The 17,581-nt window shown below is 36.5% G+C and overlaps 1 protein-coding gene across 1 annotated transcript in view; it reads left to right on the top strand.

Moving 5' to 3' along the window:
* Positions 1-17,581, top strand: part of C6H10orf67 (chromosome 6 C10orf67 homolog) — a 131,673-nt gene that overhangs the window by 103,537 nt on the left and 10,555 nt on the right. The window contains 3 exon segments of the mRNA XM_063101142.1: positions 4,878-4,965; positions 8,381-8,464; positions 8,551-8,611. Of these exon segments, the coding sequence (XP_062957212.1) occupies positions 4,878-4,965; positions 8,381-8,464; positions 8,551-8,611 (233 nt within the window).

The raw sequence follows: 17,581 nt of genomic DNA, 5'->3' as shown, positions 1-17,581 counted from the left end.
AACATAAGATTGTTCATAATGCCCTCATATTATATATTTAAATTATCTGTAAGATATAGTGATGTTCCCTTTTTAATTTCTGATGTTGACAATTTGATGAAACAAATTTATCGATTGAGTTTATCGATTTTATTACTTATTTCAAAGAAATAACTTTATCTTTGCTGAACTTTTCTTATATGTTTCTTTTCATTGACTCCTTTTTAAAATCACTTTATTGAGGTATGATTGATATATTAAAAAGCTGTGCATATTTACTGTATACATCATGATCAGTTTGGGGATAAATATACACTCGTGAAACCGTCACCACCATCAAAGTCATTCATACATCCATTACCTCCCAAAGTTTCCTCCCACCCTCTTTACTATTATTATCCAGTTTTTTGTTTTGCTTTTTTGTGTGGTGGGGGGGAGGGGGGTAAGGGCACTTAACATAAGATCTACGCTGTTAGTAAATTTTGAGTGTACAACACATTATGGGTAGCTACAGGCACTGTGCTGTATAGTAGATCTCCAGAAGTTATTTATCTTGCATAGGTGAAACTTTGTACCCTTTAACCATCACCTCCCCACTTTTCCCTCTCCCAACTTCTGGCAGCCACCATTCTACTCTCTGCTTATAGGAGTTTGACTATTTTAGATTCCACATGTAAGTGAGATGATGGAGTATTTGTCTTTCTGTGTCTGGCTTATTTCACTTAACATGATGTCCTCCAGCCCCATCCATGTTGTCACAAAGGGCAGGACTTCCTTCTTTTTTTAAGGCTGAATAATAATACATTGTATGTACATACCATATTTTCTTTATCCATTCATTCTTTGGTGGACATTTAGTTTGTTCCCATATCTTGATCATCATGAATAATGCTGTAATGATCATGAAAGTGCAGATATCTCTTCAAGATCCTGATTTCTATTCTTTGGGATAAATACTCAGAAGCAGGATTGCTGGATCATAAGGTAGTTCTACTTTTAATTTTGGGGAGAACCTTCATACTATTTTCCAAAATGACTGTACCAATTTACATTCACAACAACAGTGTACAGGGTTCCCTTTTCTCCACATCCTTGTCAACACTTGTTATCTCTTGTCTTTTTGTTAATAGCCATCCTAACAGGTGTGAAGGATGTCTCATTGTGATTTTGGTTTGCGTTCTCCTAATGATTAGTGATGCCAAGCACCTTTTCAGATATTATCAGCCATTTGCATGGCTTCTTTTGAGAAATGTCCATTCAGTTTCTTTGCTCATGTTTTAATTGGATTATTTAGTTTTTTGCTGTTAAGTTGTCTGAGTTCCTTATGCATTTTGGATATTAACCCCTTATCAGATGTATGGCTTGCAAATATCCTATTCCACAGGTTGCTTTTTCATTTTGTTGTTTCCTTTTCTGTGCAGAAGCTTTTTCATTTGATATAATCCTACTTATTTATTTTTGGTTTTGTTGCTTGTGCTTTTGGTATCATATCCAAAAAATCATCTCCGAGACCAATGTTCAGCAGCTTCTGCCCTATGTTTTCTTCTAGAAGTTATAGTTTCAAGTATCATGTTTATGTCTTTAATCCATTTTGAGGTGATTTTGTGTACAGTGTAAGATAAAGGCCCAATTTTATTCTTTTGCATGTGGATATCTAGTTTTCCCAACATCATTTATTGAAAAGACTGTCCTTTCCCCATGGTGTATTCTTGGCAAACTTGTCAAAAATTAGTTGACCCTATATGAGTGGGTTTATCTTTTTTTTTTATGTGTCTGTTTTTATGCTGCTACCATACTGCTTTGTAATATACCTTGAAATTAGTAAGTGTGATGCCTTCAGCTTTGTTCGTCTTTCTCAGGATTGTTTTGTCTACTTGACGTGTTTTGTGGTTTCGACAAATTTTAGAATTATTTTGTCTCCTTCTGTCAAAAATGCTGTTGGAATTTTGATAAGGATTGCACTGCATCTGTAGATCACCTTGGGTAGTATAGACATTTTGACGATATTAATTCTTCTAATGTATGGACACAAGATATCTTTCCATTTATTTGTGTCCACTTCAATTTCTTTCATTTTTGTCTTATAGTTTTTAGTGTACAGATCTTTCACCTTTTTGGTTAAATTTATTCCTAAGTATTTCATTCTTTTTGATGTGATTGTAATTGGATTGTTTTCTAAATTTCTCTTTCAAAGAGTTTGTTGCTAGTGTGTAGAAACACAGCTGATTTTTGTATGTTAATTTTGTATCCTGCAACTTTACCAAATTTGTTTACTAGTTCTAACAGTTTTTTGGTGGAGTCATTGACTTCTTTTCCTATATGTATTGTTTCCTTCTATTTTATGTTTTATTTGCTGTCTTTCTACTAACTTATTGAAAAGGAAGCTTAGATAACTGTTTTTCAGGCTTTTCTTTCTTCTAAAATATGCATTTAAGTCTATATTTTCCTCTAAGCACTGCTTGAGCTGAGTCCCACAAGTTGTGCCAAGTTATATACTCATTATCCCCTAGTATAAACTATTTTCTAAATTCTGTTTGATTTCTTCTTCGATCCATGGGTTATTTCAAAGTCATATGTTTTATTTCCAGGAAATTGAATATTTACTAGTAATATTTCTAGTTTAATTATACTGTGTTCAGAGAATCTCCTGTGAACTATTTCAATCTGTTAAAATTTTTTGATGCTTGTTTTATGGCTCAGCCTGTGAACAATTTAAAAAATATGTTCTTTGTGCATTTGAATAGAATGAAAATTCTATCATTGTTAGGTGCAGAGTTCTATATGTTTTAATTAGGTCAAAGTTATTAATTGTGTTATTCATATCTTTTATGTAGTTACTGATATTTTGGCTTTAAACTATTGAGAGAGAGGTATTTCCCACTATGATTATAGATTTCTCTATTTCTCGTTTTAGTTTTGTCAGTTCTTCTTTTAGTTTATAGCTAAGTTGTTAGATACCAATAATTTAGAATTCTGATATCCTCCTGTAAAATTATTTATATTTATTATTACAAAATATTCTTTATATTTAGTAATGCTTTTTGGCCTAATGTCTATATCATTCAATGTTAATATAACTATACCATTCTTCTCGGTTAAGTTTGCATGGTACATTGTTTCCAGCTTTTTTCTTTCATTCTATCTTGTTTCTGTATTTGAATGTGTTTCTTACGAGCAACATACAGTTGTGTTTTTAACCTAATCTGTCAGCCTTATTTATTTAATTGACATTAATTAATTAATGTAATTAATTGGCCTAATTTATTTAGTTGGCATGCTTCATTAGTTTGCTTTTAGTAAAATTACTGATACAATAGGTTTTGTGATACAAATTACAGAAAAAATTGGGTTCTCCGAAGAGAATCAATAGGATACGTTATAAACATATGAGGTGATTTATTAGGGGAATTAGCTCACGAAATTATGAAGAAAAGTCCCATGATAGGCCATCTGCAAATTGGATGCTGGTAGCATGGCTCAGTATAAGTCCAAAGGCCTCAAAACAAGGGAAGCCCAGATGGTGTCCTTGGTGTGAGTCCTGGATCCCAAAAGCTTAAGAGTCTCGAGCTCTGATGTCCATGGACAGGAGAGAAGAGTGTATCCCAGCTCCAGCAGATAGAGAGAGATTCACCTTTTTTCTCTGCTTTTGTTCTCTCTGGGCTCTCAGCAGATTGGGTAGTTCCTGCCCACGTTGAGGGCGAATCTTTCCACTCAGGATTTAGTCCACTCAAGCTATCATGCTAATCTCTGCTGGAAACACCCTCATAGACACACCTAAAAAGATAGTTTTACCAGGTTTCTCAGCATTCCTTAATCTAATCAAATTGACACCTAGAATTAAACCTTCAGTTTGTATCTACCACTTAACAAATTGTTTTCTATTTGACCAGCCTCTTTTATGCTTCTCTCTTTTTTACCTTCTTTTGGACTAATCAACTTATTTTTATTTCGTGTTTTCTTTTATTAGCTTATTAGTTATTTATTATTTTCCTTTTTGAAATTCCTCCATTTTGAAATTTTCTCCTTAACTTATTACAGTCTTACATAAATTACTTTTGATACCACTTCCCCAAGAATTTTAGAACCTTAGAATATTTTCACTCCATTTATTTCCCTCCCACATTTTCATTTTAATTTTATATTTTTAACTTCGTACATCACTCCATGAGAGAGGACGCTCCTCGTCAGGTCTTTCCTAGGTAACCTCATGTCTATTTTGGACTCCTACTGAGATGCTGAGAGGATCCGTGAGTCATACATCTAGTCTCTTCAAAAAGCCTTCTGTGTAACTGAATGCTGTGATTTTTTGTTTCTTTCTAGGCGCTAGCAAAAGGTTGTCCAACCGTACTCTTCGCTTTCTCTCCAAAGCATGTTTTCCTGACAGCGAATCTCCTAATTTTGGTATTATTTGCAATCTGGAAGGCTGAGAATTTCTCAAGTTGTTAATATATTTGTTATGTTTCAATACACCGTAGTCTTTATTACTTTTGATGCCTAATTTCTCCAATCTTAAGTTAACAGAAGCCCTTTCAAGTTGACTACTGTGTTCTTTTGACATAATCTTTGATGATTCCCTTGATTTCTCGTAGAGTAAAGTATCTCAGGCTCATCATGTACATTTATTGTCTTAGTTCGAGAGACAGCCACCTCTGAAAGGTTCCCTGGTTTATTTTACTGAGAATTGTTTTTTAAACCATAGCCTGGTCCCTAAGGGTGCTCATTGTCATTACTTCTATGCCCTTTCAGAGCTGAAAAATATGTAATTTTAAAAATGAAAGAAGCAATAAGTTCATACTAATATTTTTGATTTTAACTGGTAATATTTTAAAATTATAATACTTATTTGCTTTATCTTACGATTTATATACATTTTAATTTCATCGATTCTTTTATTTCAGCTTTCATGTCCTTAAGGATGAAATGTTTACTAGGCACACACTGTTTCGTCAGTTTGCAGTAATTGCTGATACATCCTTCAATTATCTTGTAAGTACATATAATGTTTAGATGCTATTTGTCTCTGTGTATATATCTGTTGATGTCTTTCTGTTCTTATTTAACATTTATTGAGCTCCTGTCATTACATCTCCATTTAGCTCTGGAGATAATACATGATAGTTACTCTGCTAGATGCTGAGGGTATAAGACAAAAAGCCTGAACCCAAAGGGCTAAGTCCAGTGAGAGACATTGATGTGGAAACAAATTGTTACAATGCTATATGGTTAAGCTATAATAGAGGCAATTGCAAATTTCGGAGGAAGGGTGCCTCATTCTGGCTGAGGAGTAACTGTCAGTCTGCCTCTTTGTGGTCATGGATAGAATGCTGAAAATATCAAAGATCTAGGTCAAGTATCCAGTCACTTCCAAAGAAAAGAGAGGTAAGAGAATCTGTTTCTAGTATCAAGCCACTCATTTTTGTATTAGAGGTCACCTGTAGATAAAACACAGTTCTGTAGTAAACTATTATTTTACCTGTCAGACTTACTATTTTCATTTGGAGATTCTAATTATAAAAGTAAATGATGCCCAGTGTAGAAATATCTGGTAAATTGCAACTAATAAATCAACATGATACAAACTCTATTAAGCATTTGCTATGATGCTAAGTGCTCTGAGCACAAGTGAAGTTTGTGGGAAAGGGCACAACATAAAATGCGGTTTTTTGCTTCAAGAGGCTTACCATCTAAAATAATTTTCTTTTTAAATTTTTTTTTCAATACTTGTGGCTTTAAGACCATTTTCTAAATTTAGGTTGTTGCAAGAGGTCAAAGAATTTAAGCACACTGGCAAGATAGCATTCAATTAATTCATATTTTTAAACCAAACATATAGTAATCTGAAACTTGCTGAGGATTTCAATAATTGACTCCCCTGGTATGTTCTAAAACTGGTCTACATAGATAGGATTGTATATAGCATCTTTCTTCCCTTCTTGGTTTTTCCTCTTCTCACCTGAAGTTTACGATTTCAGTTGAAGTGATCTTCATTTTAGATATTTAATCAGCTAGGCATATAAGATATTGGAGGACCCATGACAATTTCGTGTGACTCAAAATCATGCTTTTTTAATGATTGTTATCTAGTAAAAATTTTGGCCCAAATTAGAGTTGTCTGGGCTTTATGAAATAGACTTCTAAATTTCAAAGTTACACCAGTTCAACTGTGTTAGAAAAGTCATTATTTTTCTTGAGAAAAATCTTGGCCCTGACCTCCAATGACCATACAGGTTATGTTCCTGCAGAGGTGGGATGGTACTCCATCTAGTCTAGGATATATCCATGTGCCAGTATGTGCTGGATTCAAGGTACGTGAATCCTCACCTACATTTGTACAGGATATTGGCACCTGAGACACTGAGAGCAAATAACAAATATTTAAGAAAAACAGATGAAGACTTCTGGTCAAGATGGCAGAATAGATGGTCCCCAGCATCACTCTCTCCCACAAATCAACCAATTTACAACTATGAAAAAGCAATGACAGCCAAGCCAGGGCTGCTGGAGCCCAGGGGAAGAGGAGGAGAGACCTACAGAGTGCATGAAGGCAGGAGAAGCCACGATGAGAGAAAGAAAAGAACCGCTCTGACCATTTCAAGCCCTGGCCACTTCCAGTCTGGAGCTGCTGAGTGCTTGGAGCAGGAGCTGGCAAAACCACAGCTGTGCCCTTCCAATGAAGTTGCTTGGAGGCAGCAGGGGAGAGGAGGGCCTTGGTGGCCCCTAGGCCAGCAAGACCACTAATAGGGTTACCGTGGATCCAAATAGGAGTGAGGAGCCAGAACAAGTGGAAAAAAGGAGCCACTCAGAGGCCGGTGAGTCATCAGGGACCAGCACATGGCCCATCCCATAGGAAGTGTTTGCAGCATGGGCAGTGGGAGAGATGGGCCCACGGAGAAAACACTGGGACACAGCAAGGACAGCTGATCTGCAGCCCAATCAGCACAGGACCACTCAGAGGAGACTGGTCAGGAATATAGAATTGCATGGGGTGCAGTTTGATGAGAACACTTGGGCCTAGACCAGAGCTTCTACACAACCCAGGTGCACTGGATCTCACTAGACCTGGAAGTACCTATAAAGTCCACCATTAAACCCTGAGCTGCACAGAAATCCTTCCCCAGGGAATCAGCAGCAAAACAGCAATTTAGCTCAACTACAGAGCTCAAGTACTGGTCCCCACAGGAAGTTCCCCCACTTTAGAAGTAAGCAAAGGGCAGCAAATTAGTTCCAGTACAGAGTTTAAGTGGTGGGAAAAGCAAATAATCCAACGCATAACTGAAAGAAAAAACAGAGTGCCCACAACCAGAGACGAAGTTTGATATTAACTAGTAAAGGTCTCATTTCACCAAAGAACACCTATAACACCCAGAAGGACTGGAAGTCCCCTGGGCTACCAAGCCAGAAAGGGGAGAGAGCCAGGGGCCTCAGCAATGACCCCCCAGCACCCCCAACCAATCCCAAGGGTGGGGGATGAGGGCATCAGCCATGCCCCACCGACATGTGCAGCCAGCCCAGCGCTGACCACCGAGCAACATCAAGAAAGGCCCTGGGTTCCTGAGCTGGAATGGTGGGGGGAAAGAGCTTTTGCTACACATCTCTGACATCAGCATCCAGCCCAGTAATAACTAAGTCACCACTGGAAGCCCCCTGGTCTCCCCTGTGGGAATGTGGGGGTGCCACAGGCCTCAATCCCACCCCTCCTCCTTCCTCCTCCTTCCATTCCATTTCCTTCCCTTTTCCCCTCTCCCCCTCCCTCCCAACTGCTCCACACAACATCCTAGAATGTAAAAAATAATATTAATACAATTACATTAAAAAATGTAATTGTATTGGTTAGATCCTGCTCTCTAACCAACTGAGCTAACGGGCCAGCCCTCAGACCTCTTTTTGATAAGCATGTTTAATGTACCTTTGGTCCTTTTCACCTGTACATTTTTAATGGCATGATTTATTTTGCAATACATAATGTTGGTGACAGTTCTGCCTGCATGCTTCTGCTTCTGAACTCCTGGAAGAGATGCTTTTGTTTTTGCACCGTTCAGTTCTTGGGAATCAGTACACCATTGCTATAGCTTCCAGTAGCCAGGAGGTACTGAGATGACCTTGTGATTTCTGACCAGTTTACAAGTAGTAAATCCCAAATTGTAGAGATAATCAAAAGGAAGTAGTCAGAAAAGACACTGAGGAAAACATTTTTCTTGAATTGTCTCTCAAAGTGGCCTGAATAAGGAAGGGGACCTATCCCACTGGTTTAAAGGAACGGATTTCCCCAGCCGTATTTCAGCAAACAGGTTAGGAGCATAGTTTTCATATCTTGGTTACTGAAGGTTGGAGAACATTTACATCCATTGATTTGACTATTATTTCCCCTTGTTAACACAGTACATACCTTTGTGTCTTTCAGAAGGTAAAACCCTTATCTGAGCCGTCTAAAGAGAACGTGGTAACTGATGTGAAACCTTCTTCAAGTGATTATCCTGTATCTTCAGTAGGTAGCTTATTTTTTCTCTATTAAACATTTAATGAGTTGATGTTACTCAAGCTCAGTAACAAAACTTTTTGTTTTACCTACAGATAGACAACAAGTATATGGATGCAGTTAGTGACCAGATACCTTTCAAACCTCCACCACAAGGTAAGGATCTTTATTGTTGGATAGAGGTTCACACACAGAATGGGCCCTTAGTCTACATTGATTTTGCTTTTCTTTCTTACCTCGAGGCACTTGGATGCATGACTTTTTTCAGCCAATTAATAAAACTAATGCATAGATAAGCTGAATAAAAGATACTAATATGTATTTCTGAATACCAGTCGCTGCTGACTGAAAATGAATTTAGTCATACTTCAAAACCAGAAACTGTCTCAGTTGGAATTGCATTTCTTTTTTATTGAACTGCCAACAAACCTGGAGCTTCCGTTAAATTTCTGTTTTCCCAATTAAATAATTAGAAGAAAAGTACAACTATTTCTAGTAAACTTTATCTCATATCCTTTTTTGGGGGGTGGGGGGGCTGGCCAGTTCAGGAATCTGAACCCGTGACCTTGGTATTACAAGGCTGTGCTCTAACCCGCTGAGCTAACCGGCCAGCCCCTCACCTCAGTCCTTAAAGGTCTTCAATTTGGACTCTTTTGAAAGTACTCTTTGACCATCAGTTTCTGTAAGTCTTTGGGGAACAAATGTGTTTCCTTTTCTCTAAACTTGGAAACCAAAATAGGAAACATACTTATCACCTCTTTCCTTAATTGTCTGTATTATAAGCAGTCCAGATGACGGGGTTCAGGGGCAGGATGATTAGGGGAAATTAAAGAAATTCATCTTTTAAAGCTTATTAGTAGGCTGTATAAACAAATTGGATGAACAAAATATGACATTATTAGTTTGAATTATTGCTGCTGATAACCAAAGAGAGTCAGTAATTTCTGTTTTTCACATCAGGGAATGTTGAAAGGTAAACTTTAATAACAAATCTTCATGCAAAGAAGAAGTGTGTGATACAAGTTTAAATCCTGGGCCCCTAATTGTAAACTACTCTACTTTTTGAAAACTTCAGCAGAAAGGAATCTCTCCTTTCCCGGGCCTCTCCGAAATGGAGAAGCTTTCCTGTGGTCCTTATATGTACGGGTAATATCTGTTTAGCAGGTGCCTGCCTGTCAAAGGAAGTTTCAGCAGTCATAGTGCTGGCTGCCACCCCAGGGTTGGCATTTAGATTACGGTAATGCTGAGATTAAACTCCATAGTATGCATCTACTAGCTTAGGAAGCAGCAACCTTTAACTGTATTGGCATTTAAATAACGAATTAGGTCTGTTGAGTTGCTGGAAATTCCAACCTATACAGTAAGTTATTTCTGAAACATCCTAACATACTCAAGATTTATCATAAAAATGTGAATTAATGCATTTGCAATCTGTGGTTGGCCTGAAATTTTAATTAGGAAGTTTAATTAACCACAGCATTCCATTCCCCAAAAACTCAGTTGAGGATTTTGCATCCATAATGAACTTTCTCCAGCCAAGCAAACCATTTTTCAAAGGTCCATTCGAAGTAATGAAAATAAACTTTGATGACTGCCTGGTATGTCAGGGGTCCCCAGCTGAGATGAACACTGTCACTCCCTTTCCTCAGCCCTGAAAATGTAAAATTATTTCCATTGTGTCTTCTGAAAATCTCCTAAAATGTATTAACTCACTTTTTTGCGTCAATAAAGTTGAATATAAATGCTTTTTCATGATTCATAATTTGTAGTGTGTCATAAAGCTCATCATTCTGAATAATAATCTGCATTGTAAAATGTTCACACCATATGTCTCTGGACATAACCCTAAGGTTTCTTTCTATTAAATCTCTGATGCAACTTTGACATGTCATGTTCTTCCCTCGAAAGATAGTGTTGGGAAATAACTCAGTTAAGAAAACTTTCTGGTTAATTGGTTCCAGTTAATTCAAAATTTACTAAAAATAAATTTTCTATTTTTATCAAATAAAAACAAAGGAATGCTGAAAGGAAAGCTGAATTACTAATTTACTAATTAGGGGAGTAAATGAATCTTCTTGTTAGAGAGCAGTCTTTAATGGTAATGGCTCATAGATAGTATTCACACAAGGTGTTCAAAGGGCCAAATTGTTATCACCGAATAAGTCACTCCAAGCTCTCAAAGTACTTTGGAAGGCCGAGTGTCCCCTTCCAGGCCCCTAGGAAATAGTTTAATACATTATTAATGTTTTCAAGCACTAATTTACAAATACATATTAAAGAGGTGTTAGCTACATTGTTAGAATATATCTGACTTATAGACAAATCTTTATTACTTTCTATAAGATGGGGGGTTACTGTACCCTATCTGGTGACAGACCCCAAATTGAACTCTTCAAAGTCACTGTTGTATTACCATTTTAAAAATATGTAAATAGAATATTAATATTAATATTTAAAATGTCCTATTGAACATTATCCTCCTTGTTACAGCATCCTCAGTGTAGCATCAAAGATTGAGGTACTTAGGTTGTATTTTCCCACCCCAAAATACTTTTCAAAATTATGTATAGCTAACACTTAGTGGATACAATATCTTTCAAGTTTTAACTCTAATCCTCACAAAAACTCTATGCGGTAGATGCTTTTGCTTTTACCCTGTTTTACGGATGAGACAATTGAATACAGAGATATTTAGTAAACTGCCAGGGTTATACTGCAAATAAGTGGAGCAGCTGGATTCAGACCCAGAGAGTGTGGCCCAAGGGCTTTTGCTATTCACCGCTTGATGGTGTTGACTTCTCCCAAGACTGGTGCAGGACAAAGCCTAGTCTCATTTGCAACCACACGATGGGATGCTAGGTGACGTAACAGAAAGAGCATAAGCTTTGGAGAATGGCAGACTTTGGTTCCAGTCTCAGTTAACTACTCACTTATTGGATGATTTCATCTCAATTCCTTCTGCTGTGTAAAATGGAAATGGTAACCCCACCACGTAAGTTTGTTATGAGGATTAAATAAGGTAATATATGTGACGTGCTAGCTGATCCTCCTCTCTACTTTTCCTCCTGAGCTGTTCATATTACAATCCTGAACTAAAGTCTGGCAAATTGACATCCTAAACCACACTAAAGCAATGATGGGCTAGTGAATTAAAAGAACTAGTCTCTTCTTTGCTTCCGTAATGACTAATTTTCTATCAGGCATCGACAGAAATAAAATCCAGCATTAGTATTAACATATACAGTAGGTGTTTTGAAAAGAGTGAAATATAACATGAAATATAATTTAAAGCAATGTTATATCAGGTGATATGTCCTTCCTAAGCAGGTTGAAAATGGTTATGTTATAACCATTGAAAATTTGTTATGTTACAAGTTCTTAAAATTCTAAAGAGAACAACAGTCATTCATGAAACATAGAAAGTTTAAGAGATAAATAAATCCATGCTAAAATAAGAGAATAAAGAATGAGTTGCAATACTATCTGCAAAATTTCAAAGCAGTTTTTTATGCAGTAGTAATTATCTTAAGAGAGCGGAGGTAACATTATTAATTTGTTTGCTACTTAACTGTGATAAAATTGGGGATGTGAGCCACCCATTGTGTGCTGTGCACTGCCACAGATTTTATGTACTCAAGAAGACCTTTCTCACAGTCCAGTAATTAGGTACTATTGACATTGTAATCTTTGGAAATGTTCTTAATGAGCCCAAAAGACACGAATCTCATAGATAAAACCTCAAAGTAACAGTGACTCTGTAAGTGGCTTGTCAGGAAGAGAAAGCTCAAACATCAGTATCTGAAACACAGAGAAACCCAAATTTAAAGCTAGATTACATTGTGTTGTTAATTCTCTGAGACTTCTAGGGAAGAAACATACAATAGATGACTTGAAAGGCTTTTAAAGAATAGTAGAATAATCGCATCATATTTGATATAATTTAAGAAACTTTCTTTTGACCCTTTAAACTTTGTACCTAAAAAGTATTTTTTAATAAGTGTATTTTCCACCAATTTATAAAAATAAATACTAATTAAAAGTGGAGTTTAGTTGCCCCTGTTGTTTTAAATATAAAAATATATTTTTAAATTACACAAGAAATTGGAACTTAGATAAAAGATAAAAAGAAATTTTAGACATAGGTGTTAGCATTGTTTTATATATTGTTTCTAGACTGTCAGCTATAATTAATGTAATTTGGTAAGGTTTCCAAATTTATATTCAAATGCATACTTTATAATATTACTATATGTATGAACAAAGTATAACATCATTAGCCTGTAATTAGCATGTAATTAATGGCTATAAAAATGTTAGGAGAAGGAATTAATCAATGATTTATGAGTTAAGTACCAGATCTAAACTAATTTACCGAATATAATTTATTAAGATAACTGTAAGTGTTAATGATGTTACTGTCACCACCTTTTCTACTACTCCCTTTATTGTCACCAATTACCTATTATTCAAATGTTATGTTTCTAAATTATATGTCATTCTTTTCCCTGAGATTTGAACTGATTCTCAATTACCTTTCCTTAGGAATTTTCCTTGCTTTTTATACATTTATTCTAGAGATACTTTCTACCTGAGACATAGGATTTAGAATATTAGATAGTAAATTAAAGCCTGAAAAATCAGCAGCCTACCTTAATTTATCCTTCCAAATACAGTGAATTCTCAATGGCCTATAAAAGGGTCAGGATGACTAATTGAATTAGAGAGGTAATGACACTGAGCTCTAATCCTCAGTTTATCACATTCCTGGCTAGTTTAACTTCTTTAATTAAGTTTCTTTATCTTAAAAGAAATAATTATGTGGAAAAAGTAGGTTGCAGGAAGAAGTATTTTGTCTATTGTTAAATTCTACACAAATGTCAGATAAAATTGACAAAAAATGATGAAATAAAATTGTGTTTTCATATAAGTTTGTTATAAAATTTTTCAAATATTCAGAAAATTCAGAGAATTTTGCCATGTTTGATTCATAAAAGAAACAAAGCAGTGAAGCTAGAGTTGAACCCTCTGTTAGCATTTCCACCTCACCTCCCTCCTCAGACATAACCACTGCTCTGATTTTAGAGTTTGTCAATCTTGCAAATTGTATAGTACTACACACAGACATGCACACAAATAATATGTGACATCATTTAGTATATTTTCAAGCATTACATGAATGATAGCAGAATGTATTTCAAGGACATACATTTCAAAACATTTCATAACATTTCAAAAATGTTACATTTTTGAAACTTTTTTCCATGTTTTTGAAATTTAATTGTAATATTTTGCTGTTACGTAGTTTGAGTTCATCTGTTTTGTCTGCTGTATAGTACATTCGGTTGTATGAACACACTACAATGTATTCATTCTTCCATTGATGGGAATTTAGAAGATTTTCAATTTGTTGGAGTCATAAATATAGCTTCTATAAACATCCTTTACATTTCTCATAGTGATATGTTCAAGAGGTTCACTAGAACACCGAGAGATGGAATTTCTGAGCTCCAGTGACTTTGAGAGATACTGTCAAATTGTGCTAGTAAATGGTCGCACTAATTTACACACAGACCAGTAGTTTACGAGGTTGTGTGGTTCCATTTTCCTGCTCACATTTGGGGTTGCCATACTTTTCATTTTTGCTGATCTGATGGGGATGAAATTGTACCTCACTTTTCTCTTTGAAATACCCTGATAACTAGTGAGGAGAATAATTTTTTTATATGTTTATTTACCATTTTGTTTTCCTCTTCTATGAAGTGCTTGTTATTAGCAGTTGACTTTCTATATCGAGTGGTTCTTTTTCTTATTGCTTTGTCGGTGTCTTTATAAATTCTGAATATTAACCCTTCATCAGTTATATGCCTCACAAATATCTTCTCCCTGTCTGTGGTGTCTTTTAACTTTACTTTTGATGTCTTTTGTTGAAGCAAAGTTTTTTTTTCATTTTTATGTAGTAATTTTTAAAAATCTTTTAATTTATAAATTTTTCTTTTGTTACCTTTTTTAGAAAAATTTTCCTACTCTAAGTTCATAAAAATAATCTCACAGTGTCTTCTAAAAATATTACCAATTTGATTTTCACTCTCAGGCCTTTTAAAGCACCAGAATTAATTTTTGTGGATGGTGTGGTTTGGAGTCTAACTTTTTTGTTCCAACAAAATAGCCGATTATCCTATTGCCGTTTATCATCCCTCCCTTGCCCCCCTCCCCATTTGTAATGCTACCTCTGATATATGCCAAGTTTGCAGGCAGGTAAGGGCCTTTTTCTGGACTCTTTATTATGTGCAATTGACCTATTTGTCTTTTCTGCTTTAATACCAAAGAGTTTAATAACTTTGGTTTGAAAATGAAACTGAATACCTGGCACAGCAAGTCTCACCATCTTATTCTTTGAATTTTTCTTAGCAGGCTGGCCAGTTAGCTCAGGTGGTTAGAGCATGGTGTTTCATTTATTTATTTATTTATTTATTTATTTATTTATTTATTTATTTATTTATTTATTTATTTTTATTGAATCATAGTTGATTATACATGTTTTGGGGGCTCTACGTTGACATATGTTGATCAAATCAATATTACTAGTAAATATATTGTTACAAATCGTACTTATTAGTTAAGCCCCTTGTCCAATCTCTCCCCATCCTTCTCTCCCTCCCCTCTCCCACCTCTGATATCCCCTAGATTTCTTTTCTCCCTCTGAAAGAGTAATAGTTACTCTGCTGATTTGTTGCCTAGATGATCTGTCCAATGCTGAGAGGTGTGTTCAGGTCCCCCAATATTATCGTAGAGCAGATGCTGCTTCTGTCACTCTGAAATGGGCTTTGTGGAGAGAGACATCCTCTTCTTTTCTTTGGTCTCTGCTGGTAACTCTCCTTGTGTCAATGTACTCCAGTGTCTGCGTGGTGGGTGTGGTGTCTAGCTGCTTTCATGGCAGCCGTGGTTATTGTGGTGGCTTTGGTGGGCCACCCACATGGAGGTGATGTTTTTGGCATGCTCCTTACCTAGTTTGTGGTGGCGATGGCAGTGTGCCTGGTTGTGGGAGGGGGTCCAGTCCCTCGCTCCATACCTCAGGACCCTGGGCAGGCCCTGTGGGGCTGACAGTGTGCTTGGTTGTCCCCCCTTTCTGGCTTGGTAGCCCAGGGGACTTCTGGTCCTTCTAGGTGTTATAGGTGTTCTTTGATGAAATGAGACCTTTACTAGTTAATATCAAACTTTGTCTCTGGTTGTAGGCACTCTGTTTTTTCTTTCAGTTCTGTGTTGGATTATTTGCCATTCCCACCACTTAAACTCTGCACTGGAACTAGTTTGCTGTCCTTTGCTTACTTCTAAAGTGGGGGAACTTCCTCTGGGAACTAGTACTTGAGCTGTGTGGTTGAGCTAAATTGCTGCTTTGCTGCTGATTCCCTAGGGAAGGGTTTTTGTGCAGCTCAGGTTTTAGTGGTTGACTTTATAGGACTTTTGGGTTTAATGAAAGCCAATGAAACTGGGTTGTGTAGAAACACTGATCTGGGCCTGAGTCTTTTCATCAAACTGCACCCCTGCAATTCTATATTCCTGACCAGTCTCCTCTGAGTAGTCTTATGCTGACTTGGGGGCAGATCAGCTGTCCTTGCTGTGCCCCAGTGTTCTCGTGGTGGGCCTGTCTCCTCCATCTCCTTTGCTCCAAACACTTCCCATGGGACGGGCTGTATGCCAGTACCTTGCGATGACTCACTGACCTCTAAGTGGCTCCATTTTTTCAGTTGTTCTGGCTCCTCGCTCCTTTGTGGGTCCATGGGAACCCTATTAGTGGTCTTGCTGGCCTGGGGGCCACCAAGTGCCTCTTCTCCACCTGCCACTTCCATGCAACTTCATGCAAAGGGCACAGCTGTGACTTTTTTCCAGCTCCTGCTTCATGTGCTCAGCAGCTCCAGTCTGGAAGCAGCCAGGGCTGGAAACAGTCAGAGCATTTTTTTCTTTCTCTCATCATGGCTTCTCCCACTTTCATGAACTCCATAGGTCTCTCCTTCTCTTCTCCTGAGCTCTAGTGGCCCCAGTTTGGCTGTCATTGCTTTTTTTTTTTTTTTTTTTCTTTTTTAAAGATGACTGGTAAGGAGATCTTAACCCTTGACTTGGTGCTGTCAGCACCACACTCTCTGAAGTGAGCCATGGGACGTCCCTGTCATTGCTTTTTATAATAGTTATAAATTAGTTGATTTGTGGGAGAGAGTGATGCCAGGGACCATCTATTCCACCATCTTGACCAGAAGTCAGGGCATGGTGTTTTAACACCAAGGTCAAGGGTTCAGATCCCTGTATCAACCAGCCACCAAAAAAAAAAAAAAAATTTCTTAGCCCTTTTTGGTTCTTTACTTTTTCATATGAATTTTAGGCTCACCATTCCAAGTTCCATGAAAAAAATTGTTGGTATTTTGATTTAAAGATTGATCTGGGGAGAATTAATGTTTTTATAATATTGAGTCCTTCCCATGATGAATACGATGTAACTTTCTATTGATTTGGAGCCTCTCATATCTTCTTTAATAATGTTTTATGTCTTCATAAAAGTCTTGCACATCTCTTATTAGATTTATTCCTAAGTAACTTATAAATATAAGTAACTTATACTTTTTCTTGCTATTATGATTGGAATTATTTTTTCTATGGCATATTCTAAATGTCTATTAGTATTGACTATTTTTGTGCTCTGATATTGTGTCCATCAAACTTGTTGTACTCTATAGATTCTAATAGCTTGTCTGAAAAGCTTCTCATTGTTCTATTAAGACAGTCACATCATCTATATTTTACAAGACTGTGTAACTCTTACTTTTTCCTTCCTTATTGCACTGGCAAGGATTTTCAGTCTTATAATATAGCAGTCACTGGCATCCTTGTATCTAATAGGATAGTTTCTACAGTGCCATCATTAAGTGTGATGTTCATTGTAGGTTTGTCATAACTTTTCTTTATCAAGTCAATAAAATTATCTGCTATATGCAGGTGCTAAGAGTATTTATAAAAAATTGATGGCTAATTTTATTTGGTGATTTTTTTCTTTACCTGTTGAGCTGATAATTATAATCTTTCTTCTTTAATCTGTTAATGTTGAAATATATTAATACATTTTTCTCATGTTGAATC

The sequence above is a fragment of the Cynocephalus volans genome, chromosome 6, assembly GCF_027409185.1.
Source record: "Cynocephalus volans isolate mCynVol1 chromosome 6, mCynVol1.pri, whole genome shotgun sequence".
Taxonomy (NCBI): domain Eukaryota; kingdom Metazoa; phylum Chordata; class Mammalia; order Dermoptera; family Cynocephalidae; genus Cynocephalus; species Cynocephalus volans.
The sequence above is the reverse complement of the archived record's forward strand: the minus strand, read 5'-3'. Positions and strand labels throughout refer to the sequence as shown.